This window comes from Scyliorhinus canicula, chromosome 18 (assembly GCF_902713615.1).
Source record: "Scyliorhinus canicula chromosome 18, sScyCan1.1, whole genome shotgun sequence".
Lineage (NCBI taxonomy): Eukaryota > Metazoa > Chordata > Chondrichthyes > Carcharhiniformes > Scyliorhinidae > Scyliorhinus > Scyliorhinus canicula.
Genome location: NC_052163.1, coordinates 10,999,938 through 11,016,873, shown reverse-complemented (window position 1 = coordinate 11,016,873; position 16,936 = coordinate 10,999,938). Strand labels below are relative to the sequence as shown.

At 43.2% G+C, this 16,936-nt stretch overlaps 1 protein-coding gene across 1 annotated transcript; it reads right to left on the bottom strand.

The window, feature by feature from the left end:
* Nucleotides 1–341: 341 nt before the first annotated feature.
* Nucleotides 342–16,688, bottom strand: alyref (Aly/REF export factor). Its single transcript, XM_038776446.1, has 6 exons — nucleotides 16,142–16,688; nucleotides 13,993–14,124; nucleotides 10,025–10,172; nucleotides 7,496–7,559; nucleotides 7,170–7,335; nucleotides 342–4,958 (listed from the first exon to the last, which is right to left on the bottom strand). Exons 1-6 carry the CDS (start codon nucleotides 16,418–16,420, stop codon nucleotides 4,944–4,946), a joined length of 804 nt encoding a protein of 267 aa, XP_038632374.1. The 5' UTR covers nucleotides 16,421–16,688; the 3' UTR covers nucleotides 342–4,943.
* Nucleotides 16,689–16,936: the final 248 nt, after the last annotated feature.

Below are 16,936 nucleotides of genomic sequence, written 5' to 3'. Positions count from 1 at the left end.
CCATGAAAAATTGTCCAAAATTCTATGATTAACCTAGGACAAAAGTTCGGCGCAACATCGTGGGCCGAAGGGCCTGTTCTGTGCTGTATTTCTCTATCTATCTCATAACTATATTGTTAATAGTTCCTAGTTATTCTGCTTGGCAGTCACCACATAACACCTACCTTGTTGTACAGGAGCTTCTGACTCATGAGATCACAAACTACAAATACAAACTCAGATTTATTAATGTCACCCACATATCTGAATAAGCATTTTCAAACATAATACTTTGAGAGCAACGGTGAGGTGTGTGAATGTACATAGTGGGAGTACCCCAATTATTCAAGAACAAGACACCATTTATAATGAATTGGCAATAATTTTAATAAGAAAATTTTCCATCACATGTCAATACTTCTGGAAGAACAAGATAGAGATGTGAACTCTTCAATGCAAGCATACTGCTGGCATTTTGCAAGGTAACATTATTTCTATTACCATACTGGAAGAAGGAAAGAAATAAAATCGTGGGTTCTTTAACAATCTATGTTCTCTGGACGCCCCCCAAAAATAGAATAAATTACATTGAATAGCTCCTGTTGGTAAGCAAGACATTTATCACAAAGCTCTCACAGGCAACTATCCACTCCAACAGGCAGATACCACCTCAATCAACATCTGGAAGTAAGCATTTCCACCAATGCTGCATTAGATTTGATGCCACAAGTCAAATTGAGATAAGAATCAGACAGGAGTCACATTAAAACCTGAGAGGATGTTTTTCTAAAGACCATAAGATTTGGTATCTGGAATATTTTATTTTTTTTAAATAAAGAGTACCCAATTGTTATTTTTTCCAATTAAGGGGCAATTTAGCATGACCAATCCACCTACCCTGCACATCTTTGGGTTGTGGGGTGAAACCCACACAGACACTGGGAGAATGTGCAAACTCCACACACAGTGACCCAGGTCCTCAGCGCCGCAGTCCCAGTGATATCCACTGTGCCACCGCGCTGCCCTGTATCTGGAATATTTTATGATGCAACAGGCCTGAGTTCACCATTTGCTCCTTGAAGTGGAAAAAAAACGTGTTGCTCTTTAAATCATAGGCAAGGAGTAGAGAATTAAAATGACCAGTGGAAGGACTGACAATGCTGTCATTGGTGGGTAATGCACTGGTTGCTTATGCCCATGCAAATTTGATTTGCAATACCAAGTTTCTGAAAACAAATACAAAATACTTAAGAACTGACAGCACCGATTGAGTCTAGGGGCAAGCAGCAAGAGGCAACCCTTGGAAAACTGTCCCAACCCATTCCTGCTCTATTTTCCTGAAAGAACGAGATAAGAATGCAAAAATGTCCCCCACCCACCTGTATCACAAATTAACTATGTTGTGTTATACGACCCTATACTTCAATTTAAATGTGTAAAGCCACAAAAGATCCAACATGCACATCTTATAAAAAATTAGAGAATTAACATTTTTGCATTAATTAACGTGAAACAAGCCAACTTCAAACCCAATACCACAAGGCTTCCCTCCGCAATTGAAGTTAATATTGTATGATTCATTACTTCTGCAAAAAAAGGTTTTGTCCGGTCACTAACTTTAATGATCAGATGTATTAAAAACCCATCCCCTTCCATGCCAAACAAAGGTTCCCTCTCACTCCTGACTGTCACCATGAGACTGGGGAGGTCAGGAACCTACATCCACGATTGGTTTCAGGACACATGGTGGAATTCATGCTGCAATAAATACATAACCGTATTAAATGCCTTTTCAAAAGACTTGTGTGAATTATCTTTGTGAATGGAGTAACCCTATTTAGGCAAATTCAGATAGATGTAGGCATTCAATCTGAATAGCAATTATGGGTACAAGATTTTTAAAAAGCTCATTCTAATTATTTTAGGACCCCTTGAAATGATCAGTTAGACTTATAATGGGGAGCTCCAGCAGCACCCCACACCCAAAAATCAATAACCACTCGTGTATATTCCACTAAGTCTTAGAATCATTGAATCCCTATGGTGCATGAGGCCATTCAGCCCATTGAGGCTGCACCAGCCCTCTGGAAAGACCACCCTACCAGGCCCAATTTCTGTAACCCCACCTCGGGGCAATTTAGCACGGCCAATCCACCCAACCTGCACATCTTTGGACTGTGGGAGGAAACCCACGCAGACACAGGGAGAACATACAAACTCCACAGTCACCTGAGGTTGGAATTGAACCTGCTGTGAGGTACAGTGCTAACCACTGTGCCACCATGCTGCTGCTATGCGAAAGATTTGCACGACTGTTTAAAAAAGCAAATAACTGAAGAACTGTATAAAAAGTGAAAACTTTATTTCTGTTAATCTTCATAACCTGGCCACCTTAAGAGGAAAGCTGAGAATCCACAGGCACACTACAGCTAACATTTAATTTACGCCTCGTTATGAATTTCACCCAATGGCTTTAAGAAATAAATCAGTTTAGTTTAAGTGCAATTTCACCTCAGCAGTCACTTTTTAACCAATAAGGGAGTATATTGTCAAAGGGGAGACAATTTGCATACAAGTTCCCACAAACAACGTGATCATCAGAGAAGTGTTTGAATGAGGGATAAATATTAGTCAGAATACCAGGGAGAACGCCATTGCCATTCAAAATAGTGCCATGGGTTCTTTACCTTTACTGGAGGATACAGATTGGACCAGAGTTAAATCTCATCCTCAATAACCTAACACTCCCTCAATATTTAATAATAATTGCACTAGTGTCTGACTGGGACCTGAACCCAGGAGGCAAGAATGCTACACATTGCAGCATCTAATACTATTTGTGGCTCAATAAAACTGACCCGATGGCATATTGCAAAGCAAGAAATTTAAGCAGGTACTGTTCCATTCTGGGTCACAGGAATAATTAATTGCTGCAGTTTACAGAATGCCAAAGGATTGCCCACCACCACAATTTCACATTACACCTCTGTCTCTGCTTCTGTACATCTTCCTCCCAGTGCATATTATCTGAATCTCCCCATAACTGTATGCACCTCTGAAAACCTCTTCTTGAGAATGTTTTTGACCCATGACCCTCCAGTTTGTTCAATTCATAGCTTTCATTACCACAGGGACAAAAGGCGGAGAAAGTCCTTCTAAAGAACAGGGGCCAGATTGACAAAGTGAAGGGAGTGGACAACTTCCAGATCTGGGGGTTTCGATCTCACTCACTTTCTCTAAACTCCAAAGCAGTCTTCGCCACTGCTATCCAATGCAGTTTTACACACTGCATATTTGGCATCAGCAATACTGTCTTTTTATTTACTACTCTACACAGTACCAGAAAAACACCCCAGCTAAGAATTTACTGAAATGCAAATATATAGCTGGCATTAACAATGGCTGGTTAGCTTGATCAAACCAAGCATGCAAATTTGCTAAAGATTAGTTTTACTTCCATTAATCCTTCTAAATAGAAAATGCTGGAGGTCTGTTGAATACTGTGCTTTTTTGGAATGCTTATGCTGTGTCTTTGCCAGACAACAATTATTGCTCAATGGAAATGGTGCCAATGTAGCAGCTTAACTCTCTGACACGGAGGCAAGTGCTTGAATTAAATTGGGGGCATTTAGGTATTCAATTATTTTGGGAAAGGATCTAGTTTGTTAAAAGTTGCAAACTCAACCATGTTGATCATGGAAGTGATCTCAGGTGAAGTGGGAGGTGCTACGGTTAATTGCTGAGTAATTAGCTTCAACTGTTTTGATACAAGATGAGTTCTGCAGACAATCTTTCAGAATTACAATGGAACACTGCAACATATCAATAGCAACACATCAATAATCAATGGAAATACTAAGCCAGAGTTATGTTGTGCTACAAGTCGCTTTTGTACAATCACTTCATAAACTTGTATGAAAGAAACTTATTTTGGGGAAACGGATATACCCATCTTACTGATGGCTTTTATATGGAAGATGTCTTACATACAAATACGGATTTATTTATATGCATGCTTTAAGTGAGGCAAATTGGAAAGAATGCAATGCTTTTAGAAAGAATGTTGATGCTTTTAGCCACAATATAGGAATAAATAAGTTCACAGTTTATCAAACGTGGCATAAATATGGTGCAGATCAACAAATTAAACAGGGTAAGAAATGCATAGAATGTAGCTGTACGGACAACAAAGAACTGCCCCCCACCCCCACATGCATTCTATAAAAAAATCCCTGCTATTCAAGTTCAACACTTAAAAAACAATTTAACAAATCTTTAGTGCTTCTCGCCAAAAAAAAGGGATTAACATTAAAAAAGGTAGGCATTGACAACTTAATACTGGTGAAAACCCCTTTGCTTATTTTCCAATGTTAGTACTTTTTTTGCTGCAAAATCTGCAGGTTTTGAATAATTTGGCAGATTGCAACATTCAGGTTAGAAACTTCAGGGTCTTTTTGAAATAAGTGTGACCAATGTACCAAGTTAAAACATCCCAATTTACCTTTACACTTGAATATTCATATTCTTCATAAGTTAATATTCCAGATTCAGTTCAATCAACTGGTTCCAACATGTCCACACTCAGTATTTGTGGTGTTAACTGGACAAACTGACTCCCAAGTCACCGCACCTTCCCAATTCCCATATATCGAGATGTATAACATTCAAAATCTTGAGTTATATATGGCCCTCCAAGTTGCATAATGAGACAAGAAAGCCAGGTACATTCAGTTAACAGTGCGCATTTATTTCATGGTCTGGCGGGGCAAGTCCATCCTCCCATGAAGACATGCAACCAGTAAAGCGTATCCCAAAATGAAAACATTCAGTACAAAACAAGACTGTGACTTTAAAAAGTTACATATATTTAAAAACCTATTTCGAGGAGTTATTAGACTACATTGTTTGTGTCCCTCCCACAAGGAAGAAAAAGTCAACCACTGATGAGTTAATTTCAAGGTCACTTAACTTGTATCCATCTGCAAGAAAAGAAACAGACCAATGTTATACGTCAGCATAATCAGCATCAAGATTTTAAACATTCTAGATAATGTTAATACAGCTTTTATGCCAATTTTGCTAAATCCATACGGAACCAATAGCTGGCAGTAGACCATTTCCTCCAAAATAAAAAATCAGACAGTGGCATCAGGTTACTGGCCCTGTGTCCTCACAAACAATGCTACAACCAGCTCTCTTTTGACCCCCTCAGCAGACCAGTTCTTTGTCTGGTTGTTGGATGCTCCTTACTTTTATTGATAACACTGAAGGAAGGCTATATGTAAATGAGAAACTGTTCCTCTCATTAAAAAAAGGTCAAGAACGAGAGATTTAAAGTGATTTGCAAAAGAAGCAAACATGAAAAACAAATGTTTTGGGTCTGGAATGCACTGCCTGGAAGTGTGATGGAGGCAGGTTCAATCGAGGTATTCAAGAGGGCATTAGATGATTACTTGAATAGAAGCAACCTGCATGGGTACAGGGAAAGGCAGTATGTCAGGGTGCTCATTTGGACAGCATGTGCAGATACAATGGAAGTGGCCTCCTTCTGCACCATGACATGTGATACTTGGATCCATGGTTATCCGAACACCTGGCTGCTGCTCGCCTAACTTTTCACTTTCACACAAACTCAGAATTTCAGTAACTTTTTTGCACTAATGACATTCACCCACACAAATCTGTTTAATCTGCCAATACTCAACGATCTACATATACATCACTGGTTCTTACCAAATTGCAACTGAAGATTCAGCCCATTAGGTACAAATTTCACATCAATCCATTCTTTATTTCTTCCACACAATGGCTGCTTCAGAAACAAACCCATGATCCAATCTTGGATGAATCCACTGATGAAGAACTTGGATATATTTTGCCCCTTCAACTGCAATGGTTCACCTAACTACATGTTCCTCATCCAAACTTTTGGGTCATAGCTAACCTAAACGTCTCACTTCAAGCATAGAATTTACAGCGCAGAAGGAGGTCATTTGGCCGATCCAAGTCTGTACCAGCCCTAGAGTACCCAAATGTTTTTTCCCAATTAAGGGGCAATTTAGCCTGGCCAATCCATCTAACCTGCACATCTTTGGGTTGTGGGGGTGAAACCCACAGACAGGGGGAGAATGTGCAAACTCCACACGAATAGTGACTCAGGGCCGGGATTCGAACCCAGGTCCTCAGCCCCGCCAGCAACAATGCTAACCACTGTGCCACATGCTGCCCAAGAGCACCCTATGTAAGACCACATCTCAAGCCTGTCCCGACAAGCCAGGAACCCCATGTAATGTTTTGGGCACTAAGGGGCAATTTAGCGTGGCCAATCCACCTAACTCGCACATCTTTGGATTGTGGGAGGAAACCCACACAGACACTGGGAGGAAGTGCAAACTCACCAGACACCGGAATGGAACCCGGGTCCCTGGAGCTGTGAGGCAGCAGTGCTAACCACTGTGCCGCCCAAGCACCCCTCTACTATCCTGTTAAGAGCTCTCATCCTCTTACCGCACTTCTACAAACATGCCACGTGGTCTTTCTACCTGAGGCTTCTATTACTGGCAAGACTGCTTCCAACCATTTCTTTGATTACCACCCACATATACTTGTGCAGTCTACACCCGAGGAAAAAAAGTATGCCTATTGTCACCCACATTTTCTAAGTTCCACTCCTTTGGTCCATCATCTTGCCTCAAAAAAACACAAGCAAAAAGGGGAAAGGGGTGGGGGATGGCAAATAGCCCTCCACGACCGCACCACCAATCAATGCAATCATCGCTGATTTTGTTATAGCCCACTTGCAGTCATTTATGACCATTATTCAACCACCACCACTTAACAAGTCAAAACCCCACTTAGGGCCTTTCCTTCAAACTCCCAGATCCTTGGAGATAATGTATCAGTCGAGCTTCAACTGTACCTTCTCCTTTAAAGGATCAACCACTCAACAAAATTCTCTTGGGTGCCCAACAATTTGGTTTTGCTTCTTCCTAATAGCACAAAACCCAACAGCAGCACATCTGTTACCACCTTGACTGAGATGCACAGACCAAGTACCAAACTTTTTTTTTGGGTGTGGGGAAGGAGGAGAAAGAGAGCACACGGATTTAAATCACACTAATGACTTTGATGATAACCAAATACTGAAGACAACCCACCAAATACTGAAGACAACCCACCACCAGACTCACCCTGGCATTATAAGCATCCAATTGGGCATCTAGCTCTTCTGCAGAAAGCTGCTGCCTCGGATTCCTTCCACCCCGACCACCTCTTCCACCTCTGTTGCCACCTCTGGATCGTCTGTTCCCACCCCCGAATGCACTACCGCGCATTCGGCTTAATCCTCGATTTCCACTACAATTACAAAAGGAAGTGTGTGGTCATGGGAAAGATTACCACTCCAAGGATTGACTAGTCAGCAATAAATCAGTGCCTTTCCCACAAAAATCTTTTAATTCATTTAAAATGTCAAAATACTACAAGATAAATCTCAAGATAGAGGGAAAAAACTCACCCAACAAGTGGTCTTCTTTGGGCATCAATTTGTGAGGTAACCAGTTGAATGTTCATTGGTCGCCCTTTTCCGCACAAATAGAAAGACAAAAATGTTAGTTGACAATTCAAAACCACATCTTCTCTACAAAAGCACGGCAGAATATTCAGAGATAATTCAAATACAAACCCCCTGCAAATATAGCAATAGGGCAGTCACATTTCAGGTTATGATGGTAACACCACAAGCTATGATTCTGGTCAGCTGAAACTGAACAATATCAATTTGCTCCATTGAGCTCAAATCAAGAGGTAGAATATGAAGCCATGAAACCTGCCATTGATTTGTCCCTTAGATATCTGAACCATTTTACAGTAATGCTCAAACCTTAACCCTACATGGTTGTGTAGCCACCTAAGATGGACACTGAGCTACAACATGGAGAACTGCTAAGGCTGCAGGGAGAAAACAGTCTTAGCAAGGACAAGCAGTTTGCAGAAGGCTAATTAGCATTCTGCACGTACAGAAACCAGTTTATGGCCAGGTGCAGAATCTCAGCTAACGGTGTAAATGGCAACAACGATTTGCATAGTAATGAGGTGATCTAGATCCAGGCCCACACAATAGAAACATTTAGGTTTGAATGGATACTTTGAGTAGACGCCCAGACGAAACGGCACCATAAGTATCCATCACAAAGCACCATAGAGACCGCCCCACCCATCGAGAAGCAACCCTCAGATTGGGGGGTTTGGAAAATATCGATTGGGAGAAGACCCAATCGATATACAGCAGGTAGAGACCGCCCCGAAGAGGCACGGACTTTGGGGGGCCTATAAAAGTAGACCCCGCACATGGTCCGGTCTGTTGTCTTGGCTCCGGCTCTCTGCTGTCTTCATCGTTTGCTGATACATCGCATCCTGACTCCAGTTCCATCACCAGCCGTTGAGCCACCAGCCATCGAACTGTAAGTTTCACCACAACGATCGCTACGCGAGCCAGACTTGCTAGATCCTGACGACCTTTAACACTCTGAGAGTTGCAGACCAAGAACAGGACGAAGCCCTCGCTCCCTGACCTTGCCTGTTCCTGTTTAGATAAGTATTTTAGTCGTTTAGTTTAGAAGTAACTTAGTCTCTTTAGCGTATGCATGTGTATTTATTATATTTGTTATAATAAATATCAATCGTTTGAACTTACTAATCGGTGTACAGATTTATTACTTTGAACCTGACCTTGATATACTTGGTGTCTAAATACGGCACCTGGCGACTCCGAGCATAATTACATACACAGAGCTGTAGTAGTGTTAAGCACACGGCCTTTAAACGGAGGCATGTTAATACACTCCAATAAAACGTGTAATATACTCAAGTAAAACGTGCAACAGTTGGCTTTGTAAATCTCAATTTATGAGTATTGTCAGTCAATACACGCTCCAATATAAACTAATCATACTACACTGAGCTAATGATAGATGACACTTCAAAAATTAAAATCCAACCAACCAGTCATTGAAGAGTGGTCCAGACTACCCCATCTCTGGGCTATAGAAAAGCAGCCCAGATCATTAAAAACCCTTATGACCCACAGCAGCTTCTCTTGGATTTGTAAAAGATCAACGGTAGTTGCTTAACGCATGAAATCGATATGTTCAATTCTAGCCTTGCAATTCAAGCCAGGTTTTCCTCCAATTAGGAGGCAACTCAGAGCATTAATTGCAATTTGTGCATCTACCACCTCAACCTCCTGCTCGCAGATATCTGTCATACTAGCAAGATTTGAGCTGCATCAGACATTTTCAAAATAAGGTAGTGGGATCCAGAAAGTATGTACGTATTTAAGAGGGACCCGATGGCAGAAGACAAACCAGCTGAATAATTAGAAAGTAAAACTGGTGCTGTACCATAAAATGAAATGAAAATTGCTTATTGTCACAAGTAGTCTTCAAATAAAGTTACTGTGAAAAGCCCCTAGTTGCCACATTCTGCCGCCTGTGCGGGGCGGCTGGTACGGGAATTGAACCATGCTGCTGGTCTGCCTTGGTCTGCTTTAAAAGCCAGGTATTTAGCCCTGTGCTAAACCAGCCCCTAATAAAAAAATCTTAAATATGAAATGAAATGAAAATCCCTTGTCACGAGTAGGCTTCAAATGAAGTTACTGTGAAAAGTCCCTAGTCGCCACATTCCGGCGCCTGTTCGGGGAGGCTGTTACGGGAATCGAACTGTGCTGCCATCTTGCTTTGGTTTGCCTTCAAAGCCAACGATTAGCCCAGTGAGCTAAACAGCCCCTGTTATATATTTGTTATATAACAAATATAATATAAATATATATTAACATAAATATTAATGCTTTGTGGTATTTTTACTTTTAGTATTCAACAAGTTCTTTCACCACACTTTCAACATAGATCTATCAATTTGTGGCAAAGAAGCAAAGTTGTTCTCAGGATCCGTAAGCTATTATGCTATAAACGACGACCTTAAACTGGGTTCAATTTAAACATCATTTATTCAATTCATATATTCTACCATATAAGATTAAAATTACCATCCAAGGGAACTCCATTATACTGCTTCATTGCCTTCAGAGCATCTGCTTTTCTTTCAAAGTGTACATCTGCTGTCCCCAGGCTGCGACCCGATCGATCATAATGCACAGCTGCTTTCTTCAGTGTCCCAAACTCAGCAAAAAGTTCCTTTAAAAAAAAAACATAGTTCAGAGATCTCTAAAGGAGCAGAGCCAACAGCATACCTCTCTCTGGCAGGGCCGAGAAATTGATTCTACTGAAATCCCAATCCTTGATATTAGCTTTCAATGTATTAAATATTCAATGCCATTTGCAGTTGCATTGCATACTTATTTTTACAATTTAGAAACAGATCCTGGCTTACTGGTATCTCAAAAGCACAAGAAACAGAAACCATGATTTTGTTACTTTTGAAACTACATTTAGATCAAGAATTTGAATGCCAAGTACTGACAGGTTGCTTGTTTTCCACTGACAGCTCATTCAAGGCAAAGTTTGGATTAGCCCACTAAGAATGACTGGCCGATAATTCGTTTTAACTACAGAAAAATAGACTAAATGTTAACAGACAGTTCTATAACTAAATATCTGGAAAGTAAAATACTGCCTAGAAGCACAATATAAAAAGGAATAACGAGGGGAGGAGCTTCAGCTCCTCGTGAACACCCTTAATGCAGCAAAAATCCCTAAGCAGCCCTTAGGGGGTGGTTTAGCACACGGGGCTAAATCGCTGGCTTTTAAAGCACACCAAGGCAGGCCAGCAGCACGGTTCAATTCCCGTACCAGCCTCCCCGAACAGGCGACAGAATGAGGCGACTAGGGGCTTTTCACAGTAACTTCATTGAAGCCTACTCATGACAATAAGCAATTTTCATTTCAGGAGTGTTAAATTCTGACACCAAGTCAAAAAAGGGCATGTGACAGAAAGCTTGGGCAAAATGGAGTCTTTCAGAGCAGTTTAAAGGAATTCTAGAGCTGAGGGCGACAGGCAGTGGTGTAATAAAAATCAGGGGTGCACATGGGGCACAAATTGGAAGAGGAGGTTTTGGATGGTTGTGCGGAGGGGGCAAAAGGATTTGAAAACAAGGGTCAGAATTTTTAATATTGAGGCGTTTCTCAAGGAGCTAAATGTCGTGAATGGGAAAGGCCTCACGGTAGCATGGTGGTTAGCATCAATGCTTCACAGCTCCAGGGTCCCAGGTTCGATTCCCAGCTGGGTCACTGTCTGTGTGGAGTCTGCACGTCCTCCCCGTGTGTGCGTGGGTTTCCTCCGGGTGCTCCGGTTTCCTCCCACAGTCCAAAGATGTGCGGGTTAGGTGGATTGGCCATGCTAAATTGCCCGTAGTGTAAGGTTAAGGGGGGGGTTGTTGGGTTACGGGTATACGGGTTACGTGGGTTTAAGTAGGGTGATCATTGCTCGGCACAACATCGAGGGCCGAAGGGCCTGTTCTGTGCTGTACTGTTCTATGTTCTATGGTCAGTTTGGATCATCAGGTCAATGCAGAGTGGAGAGCAGGAGACAGACCAGAAAACTAGTTTGGGATTTTTATATTCCGGTAATTTTTACTTTGGACATTTAGCTTCACGATCGAATACCCAAAAACAACTTTAAAATAAATTTAGAATACCCAATAATTTTTTTCAATTAAGAGGCAATTTAGCATGGCCAATCCTCCAAACCTGCACATCTTTGGGTTGTGGGAGTGAAACCCACGCAGACACAGGGAGAATGAGTAAACTCCACACAGACAGTGGCCCAGGGCTCAAAACTGGGTCTTCAGCGCCATAGTTCCAGTCATAACCACTGCGCCAAATGCTGCCCTCCCAAATAACTTAAAGCAAGGGCCATCACACTGTGCTACTGCAAATTCAATCACAATCAGAATATAATTTTCTAGTGGAAGACATGGAATCAGAAACTGGTAAAATCAGACACTCATGCATTCGGAGGTAAAAGATTCAACTGTGTTTAGTCAGCAGTAACAGTAAATAGGGGGTTGGTTAGTTTAGCTAACTACCACACAGTTTAGAATTAGTGCTGACAGCAACAGTTTGATTCGCATTCAAGCTGAGGTAGACTTGGGACCTGTGTACCCAATTATTTTTTTCCAATTAAGGGGCAGTTTAGCCTTGCCAATCCACCTACCCTGCACATCTTTGCGTTGTCGGGGTGAAACCCACTCAAACATGGGGAGAATGTGCAAGCTCCACACGGACAGTGACCCAGAATCGAACCTGGGACCTTGGTGCCGTGATGCAGCAATGCTAACCACTGTGCTGCACTGGGCACAGCAGATATGAAGGATGAACAATACCCAACAGTTAATCTACTTTCAGTACAATGGTTAAAGACATCACACCTGTCTAAAAACTACCGCTCTGGCAATATCAGGAACAAACGGGCAGTTTCTGAGCTCAAATTGAGCAGTCACAAGAAGTCAAATCTAGGTGTATACTGTAGATGTAAAAGAGCATGTGTTCACTTCACTCTTCGAATGAAAGCTGATATCACCTACTAGGTAGGCTATAAAATTATAGCTCATAGGATAAAAGGGGCACAGCAACATGGATACAAAACTGGTTATGCATAGGAAAAGGGTTGAGACAAATGACTGTTTTTAGAGACAGGAGAGGGGTATAAAGTGGAGTTCTCTAGGACTCAGCACCAAGTCCACTGCAGGTTTTGATAATACATTTAATGACCCAGACATTGCGTACAAGACAATCTTGAATGTTTTAAAAAATAAATTTAGAGTACCCAATCCACCTAGCCTGCACATCTTTGGGTTGTGGGGGCAAAACCCACGCAAACACGGGGAGAATGTGCAAACTCCACAGTTACCCAGAGCCGGGATCGAACCTGGGACCTCGGCGCCGCGAGGCTGCAGGGCTAACCAACTACGCCACCGTGTTGTCCTCGGGACAAGAAAATCTTGAAGTCTGCAAATGACTCAAAACTTGGAAATACCCCGGGGCCCCACCGACTCTCAGCATCGACAACGTGCCCACATGGTACCAGGGCTGGATAACTCAACTTGGAAATACAATAATGAGGTTCATAGAGAAGTTGATGAAATGGTAGATGAAATTTAATGCTATAAAAAGGACATCTCTGATGGGATGGGCCATAAACAATACCAATCTAGCATTTTTAGAATGGGTGCAAGAGGGATTGGAGGGTGCGTGTACACAAGGTGCAAGGAAAGGTTGAAAAAGTAGTGAAGCGAATGGGATCCTGAGCTTGTAAAACGAGACAGCACAAATCCAGAATTATGGTCAACCATATAAAGCTCTGGTTCACCAGCTGGGATCAGTAGAGAGTTCAGAGGTTGACAACAACAGTTCCATGGAAAAGGGATTACAGGAGAAGCTGGATCCAAAGCTGCGCAGGTTAGGTGGATTGACCATGATCAAAGCACAGGGTTACAGGGATAGGGTGGAGTGGACCTAGGTAGAGTGCTTTTTCAGAGGGCTGATGCAGACTTGATGGGTCAAATGGCTCTCTTTTGCATTGTAGGTATATGGATTGCACTTCAAACAGAAAAGGTCATGGGGAGTCACGATAGTGGGATTTAATCTCGTGAAGCATTTCGAGAGAAACAGTTTTCAATGACAATGTGTCCACTGGTGATTGATCCGATTTCAGGTGACTGGTTGAAACAGAACCAATTCAAGTGGTTAGGATTTGGAATCCACTGCCCGTTGGGGGTGGTGGGTACAGATTGAAGTAGCCATCTAAAGAGAATTGGGTAAACACACATGGAAGCATATGGTAGAATAGAAATACTAACGGGTTGCTCTCGAGTCAGTACAGGCTCGATGGACCAAATTACCACCTCCTCTGCTATACTATTCTAGGATTGATTTTCTAGGATAAATAACAGTGCCAAACAAAGCTCAATCCTAACCAAACTACAAACACCCAAAAATATTTCTCATCCACAACATGCATGCAAAACAAATGACCAACACTCTGCATTTCACTTACCTGAATATCTGCATCAGACACACCAAAGTCTAAGTTCGACACCAAGAGTTTTCCGCCAGTTTCAACCCCACCGCTAGCTCCAAAACCACTGTCAAAAAGGTCATGCTGCCACTTGTCTGGTAGTTGTTTCGGCTATAAGGAAAGAGAGATACACCTCGCTGACTTCCTACATTTTGTTACCCCAAACATTGGTTAATTCACATATCCACCTATCTCATGCCACTATTTCCCCCCCCCCCCCCCCCCCCCCCCCCCCACCCACAATACTTAATTGACAAATGTGTAGATAAGATTCAGCAATTGTCTTGTTACGGGAAGTACAAAATAAGGACATCAACCTTACCTGAGATGGACGAGCTCAGTGATAGGCAACCTAGGCTAGTGAGTGGGCCGTATGAGTGACCCTCCTTCACCTCAGTGGGCCATAAGATTGAAATGGGGCTTGGGCACTAATATGACCCCATGAATAAGTGGACGCTAAATATTTCATTATAGAAAATGCATAACTATGAATATATTAATAGATCAACTTCAAATATTCTTTTCAAAAAATTATACTTTGGAAGAGGGAGTGCACAGCTGTCAATCTGGTGTACAATCAGCATGCACCTCACTTGTCCTTGCTTTACGTGAGTATTACTCCAATCACAACGGAGGGGGGGAAAAATGACATTGACGGAAAATGCCAACGAATGTCTCGAGGACTGCGCACACAACCCAGGTAAGGCACATGCGGCCCCCAGACTGCAGGTTGCCCACCACTGGATTAGCTACTTAACACAATGATGCAGGTATGTAGTGAATATATTGGGTAGCTAATTACGTTGTTTCCACAGTTCACTAAATTAGTAACATGTAAAGTGCTCCTGTATACACAATGATAAATGAAATTTAAGCACAAGAGAATCAGATGCAACTGTTTACTTGGTGAGAAATAAATTCACTTATTTATTATCCTACCACTGTTTCCACAGCACATCTCGAACTAAAGCCTGGATTCCTTTTAATAGCCACTAGCCAGATACTCTGGTCTGAAATTCTCCTCAGCTGTTGGTAGCTTCTCCAGTGAGAACAGCTGCAACGCCTCCACCTTTTCCAAACGGATGCATTCCATTTCTCCAGAAATCTCTCGAGCAGTCCCAAAAAAAAGAGGAGCTTATTTGTATGGGCGCCGAGCTCCTTTTAAGAGTACTGATTAAAGAAAGTATTTCAAAAGTCCACCAGTTCTCAGGACACCCGTGTGTGGGCGCGAGCGATACATGTAAAGTGATAGTTCAGTTGAGGGACAATTATTTCAGTCAAATGGTCGTACAAGTCCACCAAACGGGTAGTTTTGCTGCAGATCTGCTCAAAGCAGGCGATTAAGATATGACGGAAAGTCGCTGTTGAGAAAGTCAGTACAAAGTCATCTTTGCGAAAAGCAGGTCCTTTGGGACGTCCTTGCAGATGGCGACTGTGTGTGTGTTGTGCGGTATTGAAGCAGTTTGTAAATCCCTTCGCGATACAAGGCTGGAGAAGTGCAGTTGGCGAGCATGTGGCTGGCGTTGCCGAATAGTAGACCCCCCCAGGCCGGCGACATCTTTAGTGTTGGCTCCCGGCCGCCATTTTAAGCTCCTGAAGAAAGTCGGCGGCGGCCGTCGGTGCAGCGGACACAAAACACACACTTTAAAAAATATATATATATACTTATAGATCGAGATTAGAGGAAAAAAAAAAGTAAAAAGCCGCATCCACGTTCGTCCTCCTCCGTCCGACCGATCCGAGACGTGCTGCAACAATCCCTCCGTGTTTCCCATTCTTTCTTCCACTCTCCGGTGTTGAAACTCGAAGCCAGGGGGGTGGGGGAGAGAGGTGGGGGTTAAATTAAACGGACTAATAAAAAAATATATATATAATTTTGGGAGGGTTTCTTTTATAAAATCGAATCTCTAACGGCTCCAATATGGCGCCGCTCCGCCACGGTTCAAAATTTCAAACCGAAAATAAAATCACTTCCAAAAAGGGGAAAAACCCTACAATGATTTTCTTTCTTTTCTCGCTTTCTTTCTCTCTCTCTCTCTCTCTGGATTTAAATGCAACACATTTTTTTTTTTAATTTATTTTTTTTTCTCTCTCAAAAAAAAACAAGAACACCGCGGTCGCTTCCTACCCTGCTGTACGGAGCCGGTCGGTTTCTCCCTCGGATTGCACTCTGTCTGTTGCGCATGAGGCCCACAGCCAGGCCCCCCGCCCCGCCGCGGCCTCCCGCTGCTCCTCGGGCGGCCAGGCCGCCGCCGCGGCCTGCTCCCCGGCCCATCCCGCCGCCGCCTCCACCACCTCCTCCTCCTCCTCCTCCTCCCCGGCCGCCTCTGCCGCCGCGGCCGCCCGGGCTTTTCTGCCGGTTGAGTTTGATGATGTCGTCCAGGGACATGTCGAGTTTGTCGCCCATCTTCCTCTCAGCAAACGTCCCTTTCTTCACCACGGCGGCTTCCCTTCCCGCTTTGTTCACAGGCGAGGGTGAATTCGGGAGGGAGGGGACTTGCCTTTTTTCCCTCCTTCTGTTTTCCCCCTCCAGTTGATTGCGGCGGGTTTATTATTATTATTATTATTATTTTTACGATGGATAAACTCTATGGGCTTTGGCCGCACAGGCAGGAACTCGGTAATGGCGGCTTTAAGGGCAAAAGCAGGCGGCGGTGGAGGAAGAGGGCGGCACTGCGCCTGCGCCGCCCGTCCCGGCGCCCGCACGTCACAAAGGGCTCGGTCACCATCGGGTTCCACCAATGGGCGAACGGCTCCGCCCAGCGTGCGGGGCGGGCGGGCCATTCATGCAGAGCCGGTTTGGCGCCTTTCCGAGAGGGAAGGGGAGTGGCGTGACGTCAGAGGACACCTCGCCCAGCCCCCGGCACGGCCCGACTCTCAGCATCGGCAACATGCCCACATGGTACCAGGTTTGGATAACCTC